Source organism: Ips typographus, linkage group LG4 (assembly GCF_016097725.1).
Source record: "Ips typographus isolate SLU linkage group LG4, UJ_Ityp_2.0, whole genome shotgun sequence".
NCBI classification, from domain to species: Eukaryota; Metazoa; Arthropoda; class Insecta; order Coleoptera; family Curculionidae; genus Ips; species Ips typographus.
Window position 1 is genome coordinate 8,904,533 of NC_138425.1, and position 23,720 is coordinate 8,928,252.

Genomic DNA, 23,720 nt, shown 5'->3' on the forward strand with positions numbered 1-23,720 from the left:
AGTTACTTACCGGGAACTGAATTGGGAAATCACAGGTTTAATCTTCTGAACTGCGCTGGAATGCAACAGGCCATGAGCTGCGTCCACAAATCTGTCAACTTCCTTCTCCTTAGCTTCGATTTCTTGACGTTTCTGTTGGTATTGTGCCAACTGAGTAGATTTATCCGGTAATGTGGCTTGTAAAGGTTGGCTTCTTAATGCAGCTTCTTTCTCTTGCAGCCACTTATTCAAATCTTCTAGTTTTGCCTCATAGTCGTCCCATTTAATGACTGCGCTACGTTGTTTTTCCAACAAAGCATCAACGTCAGTGAGGTGTTGCTGCAGCAACCCTTGCAAATCTAATAGTTCAGTTTTAAGCAAATCAACCCCTTTAGGGGCAGTACTTTTACCGACCACTACCAATTCGTTTATTAACGCTTCCAACATTTTCCCACCGTCCTGAGTACTTTGAGTTTTAAGAGCTGACACACTGTCGATACGTTTAGACAATTCAACTTTATCGCCAGTTTCATGATCCAGACTGCTCAATTTTTGATTCTGCTGAACTAGCCAATCTTTAAATGCGTCTACGTTGTTATTGAACGTTTGGTGCTTATCGACGCAGTCGTCCAGACCTTTTAAGAGTTCTTCAGATTTGGCTACAATACTTGAAAATAGCTGCTTGATAGACTGTAAATACGCGTTCAGAGACTTGTCTTGAGTTTGATCTACTAGATGCTGGGCGCGGTCACATACAGTATCGACAAGTTGTCGGCGTGACAAAATTTCCTGATGCATAATTTTATGATTTTGTAATTGTGCTCGTTTTTCTTGTAAGGTAGATTTTAATTCGCTGTGTTGTTTCATGCCTTTTTCCACCTCTTTAAGCCACTTGGTTAACTGTTCTTGTCTTTCGGCAAAATCAGAAAATTGTGAAATGCATTGATCCAGCTTATTAGTGGCCACTTGTAAATCGTCTCCTAAACTATCCCAAATCGTTCTGATATTTCTTAGTTGCTGTCTTATGATCTCCCGACCATCTGGAGATGTATGCACATAAAGTTTTTCACCTTTATCCACTAAGTTATCGAAATCAAGGCTTCTACGGTTTCTCTCATCCAGTAAGTTGCGCACGTCGTTCTGCCTCTGCTGTAACACAGTCAAGTCACCGACAATATGGCATAAGTCTTGCAGTTGTTCAGCTTTATCAGATATCCACTGCAAGAACTCTGCATACTCTTTATTAAATTCACCGTGGTCTTTTACAAAACCTTCATATCGCTGAATGTTTTCCTTGATTGAGTTCTTCAATGATTGATAACGGGTGTTCAGTTGTGAGACTTTAACGTCAGTTTCGATGTTCTTGATCACTTCAGTGAAGTTAGCAAACTCAGGCTCTTTGGCTACAATTTCTTTTTCTAACGCTTTTAGTTTATCCAGATGTGCTTTCTTTGTTTCTTCCGTGCTCTTTAGGCTTTGATCCTTCACCTGGTTTTCTTTCGATTTCAGCCAAGAATCTAGAGTATCGACTAGACGACCTACTTCAGCGTATTGGCTAGATATAATGTTGAGTTTTTCTTTAGCTTCAGTGCATAACTCTAGGAACAAGTTCCAGGACTTTAATTGGTCTTGGAAAGCGTTGATTAAAGGAGGATGCCCTTCGGGAGAGGTTTGTACGAGTACGTTTTCAAGTTGAACCTTACAAGACTCAATAATTTTATCGCCTTCGTCTTTTTGTGCCAATAAGTTTTCTACTATAGTGAGCTTGCTTTCTGTAGGTTCACTAGAGGATTCGTCAACTAATAAAGCCGCTTCGGCTGTAAGGGCGCTCAACCAGTCGTGACATTTTTCAATTGCTTGATTGAAAGCTTCATGAGTGGTTACGTAATCTTCCCAAAGTTCAACTCTTTTACTGACGTCAGCAGCCAGTTGGTTAACTCTTTTCACGCTATCCTTTAGTTTGTTTTCAGCATCGGCGTCTGAAATGTTCTGTAGTTTTTCCTGAAGCTGCTGCAAGATGCTTTTATGAAGATTAACATCCTGTCCAATCATTTTGTAATTATGGAGAGTCTGTTTCTTTTCAGATAATGTTGCATCCAACTTTGGTTGTTCGGGCAGCTTCAGAGTGATGTCATTCAACCAAGCAGTGACCTGCTGTAGACTGTCATCGAATGAGTGTCTTTGAGTCAACGAGTTTTCAACGTTCTTATAAATCTGGTTGACTTGTCCAATTAAGTCTTCCGATTTGTTCCTTAAAGTTCGTAGTTCAGTTCGGATTGCGTCCCTGTTTTCAGGAGTTACACCACTGAACAGGGCTTCACCGTTGCCAACTGCTCTACTTAAAAGTTCTTGACCTTTCTCCTTTTCTGAGTTAAACTTCTTTAATTCTTCCAGTATGGCTTGGTTAGGTTTCTTGGATGTTTTGGAGAAGTTTTTGACTTTTTCGCTGACTTCGTCTTGCCACTTTTCTAGGTCTTTGACGCTGTCCCTGTACACTTGCTTGTAACGGGCTAGTTCTTCTAATTTTGTTAAGTAGTTTTGTAAGAATTTGGTGAGAGACTGATAGCGGGAGTTTAAGTGCTGTACGTATTGAGGCACTCTAGTATCAGGGATGTTTTTAAGCAACTCTTCGCTGACTGATGTCAAACGTGTCAGTTCCGGTCCAAAGTTTTGAACTAGTTTGTACAGTTGTTCTATGTCTTGACGTTTTTCCACTAAAGTGTCCAAATCCATTTGAACGGAGCTTTCAGACTTAACTTTATTTTCCATTTCTTTTAACCAGTTGTTAATTTTGTCAGCCAATTCTTCGTATTGTCCTTGAATGTCGATGTTTTTGTTGAGAGCTTCTTTGGTCTGGTTAAACTCTTGCTTCAAATTATTCAACTCTAATAACAAATAGTCTCTTTCAGCAGTTAATAGTTTGACGGATTCTGGAGATTCGACTTGGGATAACATTTGCAATGAATTATCCAGTTCGGTCATTCGGTTTTGGGAGTCTTCTATAGCTGTATCGATAGCGTTAAGAGAACCTAGTTTTACTTGCAGGTTGTATTTATCGCTTGTCGTATCTGGCATGCACCACTGCACTTTTTCCCTCTGGGTGGCTATAATTCTTTGCAAAGCTGCGTACTTGTCGTTGTGGAACTTTTTCAAAAAGGCCGACAACGAGTTGTCAATTTTATTTGCATGGGATAGAACACCTTTATAGCGCTTTTTCAATGCTTCTTGTTCTTTAGCGACGCCACTTTCGTGATAATTTGAATAATTTTCAGCCATGCGTCTAATGTTTTCATCTATGATACCTAGATTAGGTTGGATATTCTCCAAGTCTTTTAAAAGAACTTTAATGTTCATGAGTCGTTCTAATATCTTTACGTTGTCTCCAGAGAAGTCTTCGCACTTAATAACTTCTTCTCTTAATGCTGATAAGGTGGTTCCTACTGTTTTTATGTCTTCTCTAATGACTTTCTCTTGATTTCCAAAAGCAGATGTGGCCATCTCAAGAGTGTTGGCGTTTTCTGCTATGGTGGAGAATTGTTCTTCGAGAATTTTGATTAAATTCTGAAGAGTGGGGAGTTCTTTTCCGTCAGTAAACTTTACCAGTTGGTTGTATTTATTAGGAATACTCTGGAATAATCTTTGATGGGCTGGAAGTTCTTCTTTATACTTGGCAAGTTTAGAAATGGCAATTTCCGTTTCGTTGGGTTTTTGTGCAGCTGCAACTATAGCAGCATTCTGATTGGTCAGCCATTGCAGTAAAGTGGTTTTGGTTTCGTCAATGTGTCTCCAAATGGTGGATTGTGATTCGGTTGTGTTGACAGTTTTCACGATTTTCTCATATATTTTAGACCAGACGTCGTTCACAATTTGCAGATCACGTTTTACCTCCGACTCAATTCCAGGGATTTTCTCAGTTTTTCGTATAATTGCTTGTCCTTTACTGTCCACTCGGTCAAGAAGAGTTTTAGTTTTTCTGATAGCTTCCAAGGCTTTCTTAGCTCTTTCCGCATTAATGTTGGATTGAATCAAATCACTAGGGACATCAAGACTTTCGATAGATTTGTCAATTTTACCGATCTCTGTAACAATTTGATCTTTAGATTCTTGGAACTCGTTCCAAGCATGTATAATGTCAGACAAATGTAAGCGTTCCTCTTTAATGTCCTCATTGACTTTATTCCATTTACTTTCTATATCGGATACAGTTTGTTGGATAGTACCAACTTGTTGAGCGTCTTCTTTCATTAGCTGTAAAGCGTCACGCCTAAGTTCTTCTTTACTAACCGACTTGGCTTGTTGGGCTTCCAAAAGCTTATTTAAACTTTCAACAGCTTTGGGTAAATCACTAGAATGTTTAACTTTTTCTTTGATAGAGTCTAATTGAGTTCTAGTGTCATTGATTTCACTGAGCAGCTTTTGTTGCAAGTTGGAGAAGTCATTCCAGTGAGATTTGACTTTTTGTTTCTCTTCTAGGTTGTTTTGTAGTTTAGACTTTAGATTAATAGCATCTACTTCCACTTCTCTGACAATATTATCTGCTGTTCTTGGGAGACCTGTTTGCTTATCTAAAATGGTGATAACGTGACTACTGTCAATTTTAGGTGCTTCCTGTTTCCAGGTAATAATTTTTTCTACGATTGTGTTCGACTCGTTTATCATATCTTTAAGTTTTTCCGGAGTGCAGTTTTCATTCTCCAACTGGTATTTCAGGTGGTTCAGTTGGTTTAGTGTGTCAGTATGCCAGTTCAACAACTCACTCCATTTCTGCAATGAAGTCATTTTGTCTTGCAACTTATGTTCGATTTCTTGATTTACTTGAACTAAATGGCTATACTCTGCATTTAGTGGTTCGCTTTCCTGCTTAGTTGATTGTAAAGTGATTTCTTTAACTTCGTTGTAAATCTTCTGGAGTAGTGGCTGTTTTTCAGCATGTTCTTGCAATAATAAGTGGATGTTTTCTACGGCTGTATCCACCTTATTTGCTGGGACTTCATCAAGCTGAGCCACATTGGCGCTTATGGATTCTAACCAATTGGAGTAATCGGCCACTTGGGTCTGGAAGTCGTGTCTTGCCAAAATGGCATCGGACAACTCGTTGATTTTTCCTCGAACGCCTTCAGCAAGATCAGTAACCTTTCCTTTCAAGGTTTGAATTTGTTCTTTAATCAAACTGACACCCTCTGGGGCGATTTGGTAACTAATGCTGTCAGAATTCTGAGTCAAACCTATTAACTTGGCTTGCTGTTCTGATATTTCATTGTTAAATTGTTTAAGTCTGATCAAGTCTTTTTCCAGTTTATCCACGTTTGGCGTGCTAACGTTGATAGTTTTCTCAGTCAAAACCTTTTGACTGGTTGTTACCCAGTTTTCTAGATTTTGCACATTTTTGTCCAGTTCCACCCAACCTGAAACTAGTTTGTCCAACTTTTGGTTCCATTGTGTTGTAGTTTCCTGAACATTGAACAATTTGGTGCGCACTGAGTCTACCTCATCGGGAGCGTCCACTTTTGCAGCTAAACTCTGAATCTCCCTAAGTTTTTGAAGTTGAGTCTGACACTCTTGAGTAAAGGTTTTAGTTTCGGTTTGAAGTTTGATGGCCTCATCTAAAGTTTTTGGTTTTGGTAGTCCTGATTGAACTTTCAGTTCAGCTTGTTGTACGCTCGGAGTGATTTGCTCCAAACTTGATTTGTAAGTTTTCCAGGTTTGTAAATCTTGAGATACTGAAGCTGCTTGACTTTCCGCCGAGGATTTCAATGTTGCTACACGTTCCTGAAGAGCTACAAGATCGGTTTTGATAATTTGAGCGTCTGGTGATTCCTTTTCGAATGTTTTCGATGCTTCTTGCCTAAGTTGGTGGAGAACGTTTTCTCTTTGGGATATTTCTGATTGAAGTAATTGAGTTTTGTGTACTTTCTCCTGGGGCGTGAGGGCGGAGTCTTTAACTGACGATAATAGTTGAGGGGCTTCCTGTAAAGACCAATCTCTGAGCTGTCCTAGGCGGGTTTGGAAAGTAGACCATTGGGTTTTGTATTGTTGCAGGAAGGTTATTTGTTCTTGTACGTTGGTAGTGGTGGTTTCTAAACGACGTTCCACTTCTGTGATGTCTTTTTCGAGTTGAGTTTTTTGAGGTTCTGTAACGTCTTGACTTAGTTTGGCTGTTAACTCTTTTAAGGGTACTATTTCGCTTCGGGCTTCTTCTAGTTGTTTTACTAGTTGCTGTTTGGAAACCAAGTCTAAAGGAGCACTTTCAATGCTTAGTTGTTTTTTGCTAGTAAGATCTTTTTCAACTCTCTCTAATAAGCCGCTGATTTCTCTTTTTTGTTCTTTATAAGTGCGGTAAGTCTGCTGGGTGCTGACTAACTGTTGTAGTCTGGTCACACTTCTTGTGTACGTTTCAGTCCATCCAGACTCGAGGGATTTAACTTCGTCAGCGACAAAACTAGGAGCATGAACTTCGCGAGTTAATTCTTTGCCGCGTTGCAACATTGTCATCACCAAAGGTCGTTGATCGTCCAGGTGGGACACAGTCATTTCCTGTTGGTGGACATTCTCGTCAATTTTCTCCAAGTTCTGGGTGGGCTGGTGGCTTGACTGTTCTTTAACTTGACGCAAGAGTTCGCATATTTGACGCACTTCTCTGCGATAAGTGTAACATTTCGACATGGTCTCAGTTTTGGTCATGGTAATTTCCAACGATGGAATCAAGTTTTTGTAGCGGAGGATTAGATTTTCTAGAGTTTTTTGCTCGGCTAAGGCTTGTTGCTCTAGGCAGTGAGATGCTAGGTTGTCTAAGGTTTGAACTAGCCATTTCATGTCTTCGCGTTTTTTGTCTGCTTCTTGACAAATTGACTGCAAACAGCAACATTTCATTTAGACACAATTTTAATTTAAATACAACGGTTAACACAAAAATGAACTAACTAATGTTACTGTTAAGAATAAAATAAATACTTACCCTGAATGCTGCTATTTCTCTATCAAACTCTTCCGGAGTACTAACATCGGTCAAAATATTCTTCAAAGCTTCATCCACTCCATCCATCCAACGCACCATATCACTAAACTTGGATCTGTACTGGTCCCAACGTTGCGGAATCCTTTCTAATTGTTGTTGCACATTATCTATTTTAATATTCACATTGGTCCACTGTTGTTCGGCCTTCTCCACAGCGTCCCTCAAGCTCTTATCTTCTGGACAGTTCTGGGAGTAGATCTCCGCCAAGTGTTGCAAATTAGTCAGACTGCGTTTAGTTTCCTGTAGAGGACCTTTCGATCCAAAGAATTCTTTGTGGCGTACAATCACCGCGTCCACGTTTTCATTCTTGGAGACGGCCAAGTGCTCGTTTTGGATTTCTTTCTCCAGTTCTTTAATGTAGTAGTTGAAGGTGTTTTCGTCTAGACGGAATTCCAGACGCATTAGGTGTAATGGAGCAAAAGAAAGTACCTCCTTCCATTTGTTTTGTAAGTGATGAACTGAAGAAGTGATGGATCCGTGTTGTTCTTTAGGCAGGCAGTTGCATAAGTCTTGAGCGCTTTGCACCAAGTCGTGAATCCAACGCTCATTAACAGATTCGAAGAAGTTTTTATGTTCTTCGACTGTGCTTTTGTTGTCGATGCGTTTTTCTGCTATAAGCTTTTCTGCATGGTTCAGCCAATTGGAAATAACTCTTTCACTTTCAGCAAAATTGTGCCAACACCGAATCGCTTCTTGTAAACGTTGCTCCCAAACTTGTGCGTTTTGGGTTACGTAGGTAAATCTGTCATTTACCTGATCCATATCTTCTACCATCTGAATAATATCAGGGTTGTTAGACTTGTCCACAGCTTTAACTATATTGTTCAATACTTTGTTTTTGCTTTCCACCATAGATTTGTAGTACAAAGTCCTAGTGAAGAACTGCTTTACTTTGTCTAGTTGGTCTTTCAGCTGTTCTTTGTCAGCTTCTAGAGAAAGGGTGGTTAACAAAAGTTCTGCATTATCCAGCCAGGAGTTAATTTCCTTCTTGCCGCTCTCTAATGATTCTTGTTGAATTAGCAGCTGGTTGAATAAATGAATCTGAGCTGGAATCAGTGCCCTCACTCGCACTAAAGCTTCTTTCTCTTGTTTCAAGGTATTCATCATTTTATCCACTTCATCTCTTGACAAATCCTGAATGAGTGTCTGGAAAGCCTTGCTAATGTTCTTAAACAGATTTTCAATTTCCTCTACTTCAGACTGTAGTTTGGTAAGGTTATCGCGGTGCACTTTGATCCGGTCCATGGAGCCTAAGCAAGGTGTGTTCAGCACTTCTTCGGCTTTGCGCAACCAATTTGATAACACTTCAACTCCGGCTCTAAAGTCTTTACGGTTTCTTAATATATCACCAGCGTGGCTGTATTTATTGACATAAGGGTAGATTTTCTCCCATCTTTCTGTCATAGTTTGGTAAGCCTCTCTTAATTCTAGAGCGAGGTTGTCTTCAACGGTTGCTATAAGGAAACTGACAGTGTCTCCCAAAAGTTGATATTTGTCCCTGAAAAAATAAATTTCTGATTTTAAGTATGTTTGACTTTGAAGGTTTTATCAGTGTATTAACTGAGTTTAATCATTATGAAATAGTTAACTAAGGAACTAACCTGTATACGGTTATATCTTGGAAAAACTCCATTTTGCCTTCTTCATCTAAATCCATGGCTTTTTCGGCTTCACCGAGCCATTGGTTAAACTCAGGAGCTAAGGAATCCCAGCGTCTCCAATATGCGACCACTTCTTCGAGCATACTTTGTACGCATCTGAGTTCCATAGAGACATTCTTCCATCTTTCACAGGTGTCCCGCATAAATTTGTCGATGTCGACCAGTTCTTTCTTGGCTATAGATGCAAACCACGTTACAAAAGTATGGAAATTAAAAAATAAAATCAGTACCAATGTTTCCGTCACGTTTGTACTCTTCAATGACAGCTTGCATGTCGCGGTAAGCTTTATTAAACTCCTGGAAGATGTGATTCTTCGATACAAAATTTCTGTATTGGTCTAAGAGTTGGACGACTTTGTCTACACGTCCGTATTTACCCGACCAGGATTTTAGTTTGGTTTCGGTAAGTTGCAAAAATGCAATAAGGCAACACTGAAACATTAAATATCCTTAAGTCTTAGTAAATTAAGTCTCAATAAATACTTACTTTATGTTCAAGGAACTTAAGTCTGACACGTCTCTGAGCAGCTTTGGGTCCCACTTCGTTCAATCTTACAGCCATATTTTTCAATTGTTCAGAAGGCACTTCATTGGCTAAGGGACTCTGACAAGCCTGAGCAAATTTCTGCTGAACAGCAGGCAAATCGGCAAAGAACGCTTTGTGTTCTTCCAATTTTCTGCTGATTATCGTCGCAGTTTCTTCGTTCATTGCTTCGGGTATTTCATCGCAGTACAACAGTTTTTCGGCCCTGGCCAGCCATTCGCCTACGGTCTTAAAGTCACCTGGTAGAGCGGAATCTAACAGCCACAACCAATAAAGCAATTGTTTTTGCAATTTGTCCCACAATTTGGTGATATCGAACCAGGATTCCTTGGCTATTGAAATGGGGCTTTGAGATTCAATAAGGTGTTTCAGTTTATTGAAAAGACGTCCTTTGTCGTCAACTTCTGATTTAAAAGCTTCATATTCTGAGTAATTTCTTGGCAAAGAACGGGTTTGTTGCAAGTGGTCCAGATACTGCGTTTTTTGGATTAGCCAAGATAACAAGTCGCTGTATTGTTGCTGAACGGCTGCAATGGCGTCAGGTCCGGTTGCTTTAGGTTCAGGATATCTGAAACAACAATCATTCTATTACTTTGACCATTTTGGAGTTTATATCCAAAGCACCTGTGTAAAAATTGAGCTACGTAAGTCATAATAGATTTTTCGTCAGGTTTGGGTACGTCAACATCAACAGGATCCAGAATTTTCGGTATTCCCAGTTCGGATTCGGCTACATCGAATGCGGTCTCTAATCTTGCCCTATTAGAGGCTTTCTTCAATTCGGCAATGTTGACTAGATTTTTCTTTATGGCGTCAATGATGGCTAGGAAAGCGATGCCATCTCTCCAGCTGGCACCGAAATCTTTCACCTCAATTCCTAAAATCACTCAAAACTGTATCTTTTCATTCTTTACGGACGTTTAAAGGTCTAACCGGCATCGTCAGGCAGTGCGTTAGAAACCCAGTTCAACAGAGTTTTTCTGGCACCTTGCTTCCATTTGTCTTTGGAGGAGGTAGTGCCGGCACTCTCCAAACTACTGGCGCTACCCCAATGGGTTAGATATTCTAAGTTTCTGGTGTTTTCTTCGATCTGTTGAAATAAATTAAATGTTATGCCTATGATTTTATAATGTGGCAGATGATAGTGGTACTGCTAAGGTCCTACCGAGACTAAAGGCAGTGATTGTTACTTACCAAGATGTATCCCCATTCTTTACGAAGCTTATTAATAAAACAATAGAAATTATTAGGGGTGCATAGCCTATACAACTTAAATTAGTCCCTATAAACAACCTTAACTCAATATGTTTTGCCATCTTTACGTTAATCAACTCTACTGTATTTAAAGTTTGATATTTCAGGAAACTTCCTAGCTACTTAGAGATATATGGTCATGCGTTTTACTGGTAGTTAAGGGTTAAATTACCTGGAAGTATAAGATAATAGTCCAAATTAAACCCAAGACGACAGGTGGTCTCCCGTCCACCACATCGCTGGCATTAATATTGACCAGTTTAATTCTTTTGGTTTGCAAAAAGCGTAGGGCAGTGTTGGCATTGCTGAGGAAGTGTGGTCTGCGAAGGACTCTACCCCTCTCCACGGGCTGAAACATATCCTGTTAGAAGTATTCATAACGGCATAAAACAATTTACCAGTCTTTCTCCAGACAATACTTCGAGCAGCGCAAGAAGCTTAGTTCCATCTTTCAAATCCTCGATTAAGTCGTCAACTTTCAACGGTGGAATTCGCTGAAAATAATAATTATTACGGTTAACTTCAATAAATTACTAGCCGCATAAACATGTAGTAAAGTAGTTTCAAAGAGTCGTAAACTAAAAGTCAATCGCCAGCATACAAATGCAAGAAATAGGTCGATTAATAGCCGAAACTATTCCAACATCAAACCATTCATTACAAAATTTGGCACAAACCACGTTCCCTGTTTAGCCGGCTAAAGTATATCTGGAAATTTATCTTAGTGATGTAACAATTGCCTGTTAATTCGAAACACTTAACAACCGAAGCAATTAATGAATGAAATGGCATGATGGAATCTAGACACGGGGATTCCGGTACCATTCGGCATGGGGCAACTTTCGTCATCAACCCTCGACGTGATGTCGTGACTGAACCGAATCGATGTATGGAAGAAAATGTCATAAGTCATGTGATCTTTACTGTCGGCCTATTTTAGAGCTGCCGATATTTTCCAAAGTTTTAGGGTCTGGCACAAAGCCTATTAATATAAACATCATTTCCAGTTATTTACTCAATTAAATATTTCATATGAAACCAAAAATGCATTTCTATTTTAAAGGTTGAAGTCAAATAGATTTATGATAGTTGCGTTTATTTGAGATGGGTAAATAAGAAACATATTAGCTAGTCAACAATCTTGAATCGTTTATAACTAACCCTTCCTAAAATATGAATTATTATGTTTATTTTGCTTGCTTTGCAATCTGATTATTATAGGATTATCCTAAGAATTCTTGGATTGATTTTAAAAAATACCTAAATTCAGATAATGAAATGCTTCTAAGAAAGTCTTTTAGTACAAAAATTGTGTTTTAAAAAACCTCTGATAATTGCTAGCTAAGCTGGTTAGATTTAAATAGAATCAATTTGCTTATCTTGATCATTTAAAATAATATGAAATACCTGTCAGGTATTAAAGCCAAGAGCAAAATAAGCATAGTAATTTAGAGCATTGTAAACAATACTATAATTAGTTATACCGAGTAACTTTCTTCATTTATGCAGACTATAGATGATTATTCCACATTTCCATAAATAATAAATGCCACTGAAACAAACAATATTTTTTATCGACTAATGGGAATTATTCAGTTTGTAGGTAAGATAAGATAAATCGACCGTTACCCCGGGGCTTTCTTGACAGTATACAATAGTCAACTTTCTAGAGAAAATACCAATAAATAATTTTCCGGATATTGGTTTGTTAGTAAAAATTTTTGTTATACCTATACTTTCTATACTTGAAAACTAGGTCATTCTTCAGCACCATGCTGTAAAGAAGATTACTGTACCTAAACCAAAGCTTTACAGCATAGTTGGTATTAATAAACGAATAATAATGGATTGTTTATCAAAAGTTATGTTTGTAATATGGTTCTGTATGTAAAATATTATTTCCTGTTTTTGTCAGTTAATTATATTTATTTTCCAAACTTAGGAAATTAATTATTTTGCACAGACGTGATACCGTGTGTGGTTTTAAAAATACAGGACGGTCTAATTTTGGATTTGGATTTGTCCCTTTCTGTCTTCTTAAAAACTTCTTAAATTTTGAAATCTCAATTAATTTGATGTGTCAATGATGTTTGAGATTCATCTGAATTTTTTTTTTCGAGAAACAGAAACAAAAAATCACTTACCTTCATTAAATAAGAGTTTATCCAGTTTACGAAAGTTTTCTTCTGCACACGTTCCTGTTCATCTGAAACAAAATAATTAGTTCAGTTCAAAGTCAAAACTGATGTACAAATAAAAAACTATTAATTAATTATTTTAAAACAAGCAAAAATGAAAGTGGTGCTATGTCCTCTTGAACAATCGCCAGATGTTCCACATCCAGGTGCTTAAGAACCACTTTGGTAAATGCTAAAACGCCAAAGAGTGTGTCGGTAAGAAAACATTTCAATCCTCTTTGACCAAGTTATAAGTACGAGCCTAATTAAAAAACCTTTTACACTTGTACTAACAGTTATAGGAACATTAATTATATACCAAAAACACAAGATTGACGTTAAAGTGGTAATTCAAATCAAATTATATGTATAAGACTTGGGTGTTACATGAGAGCAATCTTAAAACAGTTTGGGTTTATAAGTGTAAACCGTAAAAGGCATTATTAATAACAATTTAAATCTTGTTTAAGAACAATTAAAAAATTACCTATACATAGATAAACAAGATATATTTAGAAGTGAAGTCACTTTTGCTTAATATGGAAGCATTTCATTCAGCGTAAGCGACATATTATGCATAACGGAATAACTTAGATACGTGTTGCGTAAACCTGCTTTTAAATCTATTTAACTTAGAATAGTGGTTTTGGATTGATGATGGAATAAATGCAAAGATATCCATCATCAATGAAAATAACAGAACATAAAGCATACATTTTTCATTGGTTCTTATGCGTAGGTATGAATCGAGTTGCATGACTAGAAGGTATAAATAAAAGTCCATTAATTCGTAAATGTCGCTTGCCTTAAAGGATGCTCGTAAAATGTAGATCCCTAAAATCAATATACCCAATTCTAGCCCAAGTCAGATTGCACGCAATGTTGGAGCAAACTTTGACCGAAAATAATACGTCATTCTCGATTAAACTTGATGTTCATATTATAAGACTTAAATCTAAATTTCAGAGACAGAAAACGGCAACAATGTATGTCGGGTTACAACAGCAAAATAAGAGTTAATTTTAAAATTAAACGTGATACGCTAATTAACAATACGAATCCAGAAGCTGGTCGTGTGGCAATTTGCACGTATTCGATACGTGCCGGCCTCGTAAAAATTAGCAATGAAGTTTATTGCAGCAGAAAACTCGTTACAGAATAAAAAATGAACAGTTTTAGGAAGTTTTAACTTTACTAGTTTGTATGGCGAAAATCAAAATTAAAATAATGACGTAATGATGTAATAAAAATTTTTCCATATATGTATTTTTTATTCCATAAATACTCACTTTAAGTCAGGAAAAAATTGTATTTTTCTATTTTTCAAAAAGTCCACCAGTATGACGTAGTCGAGCGTGTAGAGCACATTTGACGTCACGATGACGTAATGTAACCAAACAATATTTTGACCAACTGTCAAATTACGTCATCGTGATGTCAAACTTGCTCTGCAGGCTCAATGGTCAATTGATCGATTGCCATGTAAATTTTGCGGAAAGCAGAGGTTTTTTATTTTATAGATTTTATACACCATTTGAAGTTTTTGCGTTTGTATTGAGGAAACATAGAGCTAGATGAGGGGTGTGACACTTAAATAATATTGAGGTCACTCATCAAATAATATTAATAATATGCAATAATACTAATAATAATATAATAATCTGAATAATACGGCATAATCCAAGTAATACAGAATCATCCCTAATAATACGATAATCAAGCAATAATACATATAATATCAGCATAATTTGGAGTAATACAATAATACCAACATCATATCAATAATATTGAATAATCCATAATAATTCTCCACATTGTAACTATTATTGGAATTTAGTAAAAAAAATAATTTTTAATATTAGTTTCGCTCTTATTTAGTATCCATATACTCTCATTGTTGAAATTCAATATCTCGGTAACATGCACAGAAAAGGGCATATTTATACCAAAGGACCTTAATAAACACACATTTTACCAATTATTAGAGCTATTTTATGAAGTCAAGAGCGTAGATTTTCGAGTAAGTTTTGTGATTAAGGATTTTTCCTCCTCTAGCTTCTACGCCTGTTGATTTAAAAGCAAATTTCCAAACGACCATGTTATTTACACAAAAAAATTAACTTTTAGCTGTCATGATGAACAGCACAATTTATAAATGAAAACCACTATTATTGCTTGATTATTTACTTTTATTAATAATTGAACAGAAAACTGAAATCTTCGGAAAATAGTAATATTTAGAAATTTTGTCGTATTTTTGAACGTAGGTTCGGTGAGCTAAGTTATGAAACTTTTTCTATGAAACTGAAGGTTTGAGTCACCATGTATAAAGAAACGTCAAAAAGTTATTTATTCCAACTTATCTGTAAACAACTAAAATTAATTTAAAAATATGCCACATTTAAAGAATTTATATATTGAACTAGACCTTGTGACGTACCCTATTATGGGCAATTTATCTAGAATGAAATCACTAACCATACAAAATAGCTGCAAATTAATACGTTTCCCTTGGGAAGACAAGCGTGGCAAAAGCAACAATAACTGGAAAATTTCTAGTCAAGGAAAACTCGCTTTAACATCATTAATTTTCACGGTTGCAGTATACGGCACATAAAAATCATACCTCGTATATTATCGATATGTTCCTCGTACTGAGACTTGGTACGAACGTACTCCAATTTGCTGGAACCACTTTGAAAACTTTGAGTTCTGTACTCCGTGTACCATTCGGAACTAGAATTTTTACTACTGCTGCTATTGCTACTGTCCCATTCGTCTCTACTGCGTTCTGCAGACGGGGATCTTCCTAAACTTTCTTCGGATGGGAATCTTCCCGCCAAAGAAGACTGGCTCGAAGTTTTTGAAGTGGCCAAATTCCCATTGGACTGGGTGAGGTAGTCGGAGTCATCGATTCGTTCCTCCGAAGGTGTTCTACTCGATTTCTTCAATGAATGAGTGCTAGTGGATGAGCTAATGTGCCGAACAGTTTTCCTCACAGTAACTTTTTCAAATTTAACAGTTCGAACACCGGAGGCTTCTTCGCCTTCTTGGCTGGTGCTGGTAAAGGTTTCCTGTAATGACAGTTTCCATGACGAGGGTGGTTCATGGTTTTTTTTAAAAGTTGCAATGAGACTGGTTTGATTTCAGTTTTGTGGGAAATAAAAGGATTGAATAAAGTGGTTGTTTACTGGCTTGGCTTAATTGGCTTGCAGACCAGACGGCGCTAAACTTCTGGCTAACTTTTCAAGGAACTATTATAGTCAGTTTAGTTCCTTGACATCTAAACTAAAATATTTTTATATACACTGGAAAGTTTTAATACTTGAAACTAAATTCCATTCAGTTTAAGTGTTTCTTAAGAACAAAAAATACTGGAATTAGCTAAGATTGAGATAAGGTTTCTTCCAGAAAACTTCAACTCCAAAAGTAATTAACTGGCTACCGCACATACGTATAGCAGGCTAAAACCCACTTTAATTCACCTGATCAAATATTTTTATACAACATTCAAGGCTAATTACAAGTTAAATTTAACCATGACTCTTTAAAATGCAGCTTGTAGACGCCACTTTCGTCGTCCTTGTGCAAAGCAAAATAGTCACAACGAATGTGGTTTTTTCTCTGGTGTCAAGAAACCAAACTAAATTATTTTGGTAGTAAATTATCTAACCCAAACCAGTATAGTATAACACTTTTACTTAATAAGATTCCAGGAGGAGTCATTCATATTAGACAAACGACCTTCAGCTTAGATCAAAGCTTTTTTTCGTGTCTGAACGATGATGTAACAATTCTATTACATTGTTTGTAGGTTACACTAGAAATACCGGTTAGCTTTCTCTGATGTAAACTAGATTTTTGTCAAAACAAACTTTTATGATAGTAAATGTAAAATTGTAAAAACGTAATTGATTACGAATGCGAAAAACCTTCTTTAAAATTCAATGTCATATTTGTTAAGTGCTCATATGCCATGGAGATTGTTATTTCACAACCAGTTTGTTTTGATTCTATAGTCGTTTTCCCACAGAAACCACAAAGTATTTTAAAAAGACAGCTTTATACGTCTCAAAATGTCACGATGTTTAGTATTGTGTGCATCATAAAAAGTACAATAAGTGATGATAAACATATTTACGAAATAGCATTTAATAGTCATGTAGAAATTATCTAAATAGACTTTAAACACAGCTAACTTAAAAGGCTTTTAAATGTGGCTAAACTGGAGGGTTTCCTCAAACTACTTATAAGCTTATTCAAGTTCAAATCAAGTGCAAAGTTCATCAGTGAGCACTTTTAATAACAATAATCGTTATTAAATTAGTGAAATATAATAAAAGCAAATTTACCTATTCTTACCAGAAAAACTTAAACTAATTGTTTAAATACAAAATCCGTAATAAGTAACTATTATTACAGATTCAAGGAATTATGGCTTCATAATCATTTTATAGTGTGTATGTCAATCTAATCAATATTATTGAACTTAGAATCAAAAATAACCCAATTAGGCTAGTAAACAGATCAGATTAAGCCGCTCCCAATTACCCTTGACCCGGTGAAAACTAAACACTAAATAAAGCTTTCCACGTAAGTATACTGTAGTTTTTGATCACTCGTTATTAGATCAGTAATACCTGTCAGATTGGAAAGATATTTTATGAATTAACAAATTTAAAAATAGCGATTAAACAAGAATTTTGTGAAATATTACTTAAGTGATGATGTATGAATTAATGCAGTATGTCATGCGTATTTTTAATAAGTGTCGCAATTTTAGGTCTATGTTATGTGTGTTTAACTGTTATCTTCTAATTAAAAGGTTATCATTATACTGGTGAGGCTGATATCTGGATTATTATTGTTTTTCGCATAAAAATTTGGCTTCAACTTGCGACAAAAATATTTTGTTGATTTATTTAAAACTGAATTTGATTATTTAGTAATGACAGTTTTAAAAATCGTGTAAAATTACTTAATAAAATTTAAGCATCCATTTATGCATTTAATACTGAACACACAGAATTACTATTATCTTTTATTAATATGATTATGTGTGGAGTCTTAAAAAAATCTTGAATTATTTTTGGATCACTAATCTGTATTTACTACTCATCAACAATATTACAAAATACTTAATCATTCATCATTATTGAAATATTAACCTTTTTAGCCTTCAAACACTTGATAAGTATACAAACAACGCTTTTTAACTAGCATGAGTAAAACTTAATTTGCTACAAAACCCACTAACCCTTCATAATATAACCAACACGAAGGTCAAAAAATTCAGGATCAATATAATATGGCTAGAAAACTGGACATTGGCGAGTTTGTATTGAAGAAAGCCGGTTAGAAACCAGGGAATTAATACAGGAGTGATGTAATACGATACCAAATAAGTAGTGATGTAATTAAACAGTGGTTGAGTTACCTACAGTAATTTTGCCTTAGTATCATGTAATATGTAGTAAATACAGGGTGGTCCAGTTTTAAATGTCAATAACTCACCATTACACAGCCCATCAAAAAATAAGTTAACATACATTATGTCATTTTCTTGAAAAATGCTTTCCAAGGAAAATACAGTCAATAAAAGTTTAGTTTAAAAAATCGGTTTCTTGTCATAACTGTAATTTTAATCAAATTTAGAACAAATCCATAAGAAATTAATACTCATTATGTGATGTTAATGACGTTTGTCGAAACTGTCCAGTGGTGTAAATACAGAAAGATGGTTGTCATTTTTCTACCTTATTCTCTACGTCACTGGATATTTTTCAAAAACTTCAGTTTTTTTGTACTTTACTTGTTCAATTTGACAAAATAAGAGACATATCTTTTATAAAATTCTGATTTAAAACTTTGTTTACGAGATAATTGAGTTACGATTGATTATGTTCAAAGACCCAAAACCAACCCAACCCAACTTAAGAATTAGTGCGGTGAAAATTGACTTAAGAAGCTTAAAAAACGTTTTTGTAGCCAGTTTTTAATAGTTTCCAGACAAATTGAAAGACTTTAGTTATGAAAATTTACTTAGAAACCAGTAAATTTACTTTAAAACGGTGAAAATTGACTTGAGAGGCTTAAAAATTGTATTTGTAACCAGTTTTCACAGTTTTCAGAAAAATTGAAAGACTTTAGCATTGACAATTGACTTGGAAACTGTGAAAATTGACTTGTAGCCATCAAAAACTACTTTATCTAGAATTTTTGACTACAAATTCACATTTCTACCTTGAAAATTGACTTGGACACCAAAAAGACTATGAACCAATGAAAAGTGACATCAAAAGCTTAAAATTTGCATTTGAAATATGTTTTCATAACTTGAAAATACACTTACATAGAAATTTTAATCTTGCAAATAGTCTTAAATACAGGATATTGACATCAGATTCATGGAAATTAACTTGAAGACTATTTTTTCAAGCTGTTTACTTTGCTTTTAGGCAAGAGCTTTAAAACTGCTTTCAGCTTGGAAAATCGAGTTTTAGGGTTATCTTCACCAAGTTTTGATATAGCAGACTTAAAAAACTATTTTTACATTTTACATTTAAATTGAGCTCTAGGCGCTTTACTGTGCTTTAAGACTGAACAATCTACTTTTAAACTATTTTTTATAGTAAAAGTTAAGTTTCAGACTCTTCATTGATGAAAGTAAACAATTTAGGCATTAAATGATACGATATTAGTCTTGAACACTAATTTTTAGAATTAAATTAGTTTGAAAATTCGGACTAGTTGAATTGAAATGTGTGAATTTGAATCTTGAAGAATGTCATTCACATCACATGACAGTTGTAGCAAAAAAAAACGATTTTTTAAACTGAACTTTGGAAGTCTGTGTCTTCCTTAGGGAGCATTCTTCAGGAAAATGACATAATGCATGTCAACTTATTTTTTGATGGACTATCGATGGGTGAATTATTGACATTTAAAACTGGACCACCCTGTATACTACTGACTGCTAGAAGGGTAACTTGACAGAGGAAAAACAAATCCCTCGCAATTGAGTAAAAGTGGTTATTTATGGTTTTCTGGAGTAGGAAGGGTATTTACAAAATTTACATCAACTGCTATTGTGTTTTGAAATGAATGAGATTAATCAAGACGTTGTTTATAGTTGAAAATATAATAAAAATAAGACTTGTTAAGGAACTTTTATTTCAAATATTTTTTACCACATTTACCAGTGGTTGGTATTTTGAGATAGTATTACCTGAAGAAAAACACGAAAAAGGAACATTCTACAGGCAAAACGCTTCTGAACTTGTTCTGAAAAGTTGTTTGCAAAACTTATCCACCCTTTTTTATTTTAAATTTAGGTATCAAGACTTCGTTTTGGCCTTCATAACAGTTAACATAATTAACCATTAAAAACTGTATTTAAAAAACAATTTGAAACTTGACGTTTTTTGTTTTTCAGTATTCAATCTCATAAGCGCAAAAAACTATTACTGTTTGGCTAAACAAAAAAACTGTTTACATTATTTCGAGCATTATTTGTTTACTTGAATTGAATAAATAAAGTATTCATTTTACTGAATTTTCCACCGTTCAGCCTTACGTAGGACTTAATCAAATTGCAGAAACAAGAATTTGATCAAACCAGTTATTCGGTTTGGTCACTTTGGTCTGCCATTTAGGTAACACACGTAAAACCCGTTTTAGTTTTAAAACTTTTCAGTCATTAAGTAAATTGTGGATGTCTAAGTTATCTATGGAATTAAGTGGCTGAAAACAATTAGTTTTTAAGTATTGTTTTAGATTTACTTGAAATCAGTCTCATTGCAACAATCTTTGTAAAACCTGCCTGAAAACCACCATCGGGCCCTACAGCCGTTGCATACGCCATTTGGGGACTTTTAGTCCCCCGTTCCTCGGCTAATCTTCGTTCCAGCTGATCAACGTCCATCTGAACAGCTTCTCCGTGGACTCCGGGTGACCCGGTACCCGTCCACACCTTCTCGTAGAACTTCACGGTTTCCCGTAGTTTTTTACTCGACGAGCTTTGAGACGACTCGGGGGGTCGCTTCGGACCCTCTCCCGTGTTTTTGAGGGGTGCACTCATGTTGTCACTCTAAAAACAACGATCACGCGGTATGAATGGGTTGATTTCGGTGCCGCATCTGTCAAGCTATTGCGTGTCTCGGTTCTCTCTTTCGTTGTTCGCGTACCGTTCGATACTGGAATGACGCGAATGTGGTGGAAAAAGGAGAAGTCGATGGCGAGTCATGGAGGGATTGTATCGACGCAGGACGAGTTGTAGTCCGGGAGAATCAGACAAGTTTTGATAAGAATTTTTGTCCTTGGTTTTCACAATCTTTATCAGTATAATTAAATTCTAGTGCTACATCGCTTTAATAGAGTTATCACCGTTTAGGAAAGTTTACTAAATTTCTGACTACACCAAACTAGGGTTGTAAAAGATTGAAAATCTCGTTCTGCCGGACTATTTTATATAATTGATCTTCTTAAATAAGATTAGTGTGCACGTATTTTTAAGCGCCACTAGTACAGACCAGACAATATTGCTTGACCTTTCCTGTTTTTACCAACCTATAAGTGAATGTTTCTGCTTTTAGGATCATCACTTTGAGAGATAATCTTCCAATTTGCTGTGGAAATGCAATAATTAGTCACAACTAACTGTCAGCAGATTCCTATTGTAGCTGATATCCTTCTTAGAATTGGGATGAAATCAAATGATCTCTGCGAATGTGGAGAGACAGGCCCACTCACATTTACTTAGAACGCTCAGTTTTCTTCAGAAAACTTTCAAAGCTTTTTAATCTTCTAAAAATTGTTTGAGCTGGTAACTAAAGGTCGTTAAACCGAAAAGCAGTAATAATATAATAGTATTTACTACATAATAAAAAAACGTATCTACAAGAAACTTTACAGCAAAGTTTTGACTGAAATAATAAGCTTTAAACTGTGGATAAATTTCCAGGAGCCAATTTACCAAAATTTTCAAATGCTTTACTGAATTTTAATGTACTTTTAACAGTAATGGCAGTTATTTTTTAAAAAAGTATCAGAGTAGTACAGGTATGAAATTATGGTGCAATTCATCCCTGAAAACCGAACTTAACTGTACGTTTAAAGATATGTTTTGTATGGATTTCGTTATTTTTTCATCATCATGTGGTGTACTCCCAAATAAAAATTACCATTTAAACAGTATGCAAACATTTCTGTTGAAATATCACTAAAAAAATAATAAGGTCTATTGAATAATATCATAATCACAAAAATCAAATTAATTAAACGTTCTTGTTATAAAAATGAAAATTCTTGACTTTTTTTAGTTATTTAGACGTGTCATAAAACCCCGCATAATCTTACAAGGAATAATTATGTTTTCTCTCAAAGAACAGTAAGTAGAATACTGGGACTTTTATCTTGAGAACCAAACTAGTGTAGATACACACAAGATTCATCGTGCTTAATACTTTATTGTTTGGTAACTGTTTATGGGAGAAAACATTAATTTCAAATAAATGTTCTAAAAATACTTCTGACATCCGATTTAATCGAATCTACCCAATACTCTATACAGGTCACAGGTTAACAAATCAGAGTAATTATAGCAATTTTTATGTAAATAACATTTGATTATAACAACACACGAAACTGAAAAATAACTTACGTAGAAGGAAATCTTTCATTTTAAATCCGAGAACAAAATTTGTCACTTTTTTGTTGCTATAGTTGCTGACTCTAACCGATGCTCACTATCAAATGAAGTATAAAAAGAAAAAGTCACAAAGTGTGCTATCATCTTTTCGCTGTTAGACAAATGTCTTCAATCTTAAATCAGATATATTAAATAGCGAAAACCGGACCTTATACAATCCCTAATTTAATTGCACGTCCGCGTTTACCATGGCGTAACTAATTCATTCATGGTCTATAATTTTGTTGGTGTGCAAAACCCATGACAGTTTTATCAGGTTAATTTTTTTTTTTTTGGAGGTCTGTAAGCCCAATTAGATCATTTTAATGACCACCAAGAGGTGAAGAATAATTTGCACAAACAATAATTACGAAAAACTTTTCTGTTATTGCGTTTTTTTCCTCTCCTAAATCCGTCATCCCCATTTTTAGTACAAATATGTTATCAAAACTAGACATACAGTATCGCTGATGGATGGGAGATTTTAAAACATAGCTGAATGGCTGCGCCCAGTAAATCGTTCGAAAAACAAAATTGATGTTTGCCTTGGTTAAAAATAACTGGTAAACAAAGTATTATGTCATAGTTCGCTTGACCGCGAACTTGCTAATGTGTATTGCATGCTAAAACGACTAATGTGCTCAAAAATTGCTAATCGCTATTATTAAATATTAGAAAAATAACTATAATTAAAGGAAAAGGATCCATTTCTTTCACTTTTGACAAACTTGATAAATAATGACAGAGCAGGGAAAATTGCAGAGTGCAAACTGATTGGACACAGCTAAATTAGTTACTATAATAAATTATTGTAATTATAGACAGGACACTGTTCTACCTTCACCAACATGTGGGTATAAAGTAGATATTATTTTGTTTCAGTTACAGTTTGGACTAACTACACACTAAAAACACTAAAGATAAACCAAAGTAAAATTATTGAATGCCACTATAATTATTTATTTAACTAGTTGCAATGTGACATCATAATATGTCCCATAAACAACTAAATAATTGTTGCATTGACCATGCAGCTTATATTCAGGTTAATGGGTGGTAAGCCAAGGCAATGCAGTTAAAATTGTACCGTGGAATGTGCAAAACTGTATTGTGGTGTTTTCCAAGCTGTAAGCATCATATTTTCCTGTAGTATTAAAGCCTTTTAAATCAGTGTTAGTTTATTTTTTCAACCAACAAACCAAGGATATTTGTAGTCATAATATGTTGCAATTATTTCTTTTTACGAAAATACGAGTCAGAAAACACAAAACGTGTGGGATTTTCGATAAATCGGGCTTCTATAAATTGAGCTTGTGAATCCTCAGTGATATTGAATAAAAATAACAATGAAGTCACGACGATTTCGTATGTAAATTATAATTGGGCCTATTACCCAACGAAC

General features: G+C 35.4%; 1 protein-coding gene across 4 annotated transcripts in view; it reads right to left on the reverse strand.

Annotated features, from left to right (window-relative positions):
- The window catches only part of Msp300 (Muscle-specific protein 300 kDa), a 60,491-nt gene extending 39,675 nt beyond the window's left edge, over positions 1-20,816 (reverse strand). For all 4 annotated transcript variants that reach the window (XM_081977914.1, XM_081977917.1, XM_081977916.1 and 1 more), the window contains exons 1-12: positions 20,453-20,816; positions 15,257-15,704; positions 12,598-12,659; positions 10,852-10,947; positions 10,626-10,802; positions 10,133-10,289; positions 9,824-10,076; positions 9,143-9,767; positions 8,886-9,087; positions 8,596-8,830; positions 6,935-8,492; positions 11-6,828 (exon numbers count right to left, since the gene is read on the reverse strand). In XM_081977914.1, the coding sequence (XP_081834040.1) occupies positions 11-6,828; positions 6,935-8,492; positions 8,596-8,830; positions 8,886-9,087; positions 9,143-9,767; positions 9,824-10,076; positions 10,133-10,289; positions 10,626-10,802; positions 10,852-10,947; positions 12,598-12,659; positions 15,257-15,704; positions 20,453-20,710 (10,889 nt within the window). In that variant the 5' untranslated portion in view covers positions 20,711-20,816. The remainder of the gene's footprint in view (positions 1-10; positions 6,829-6,934; positions 8,493-8,595; positions 8,831-8,885; positions 9,088-9,142; positions 9,768-9,823; positions 10,077-10,132; positions 10,290-10,625; positions 10,803-10,851; positions 10,948-12,597; positions 12,660-15,256; positions 15,705-20,452) is intronic.
- Positions 20,817-23,720: the final 2,904 nt, after the last annotated feature.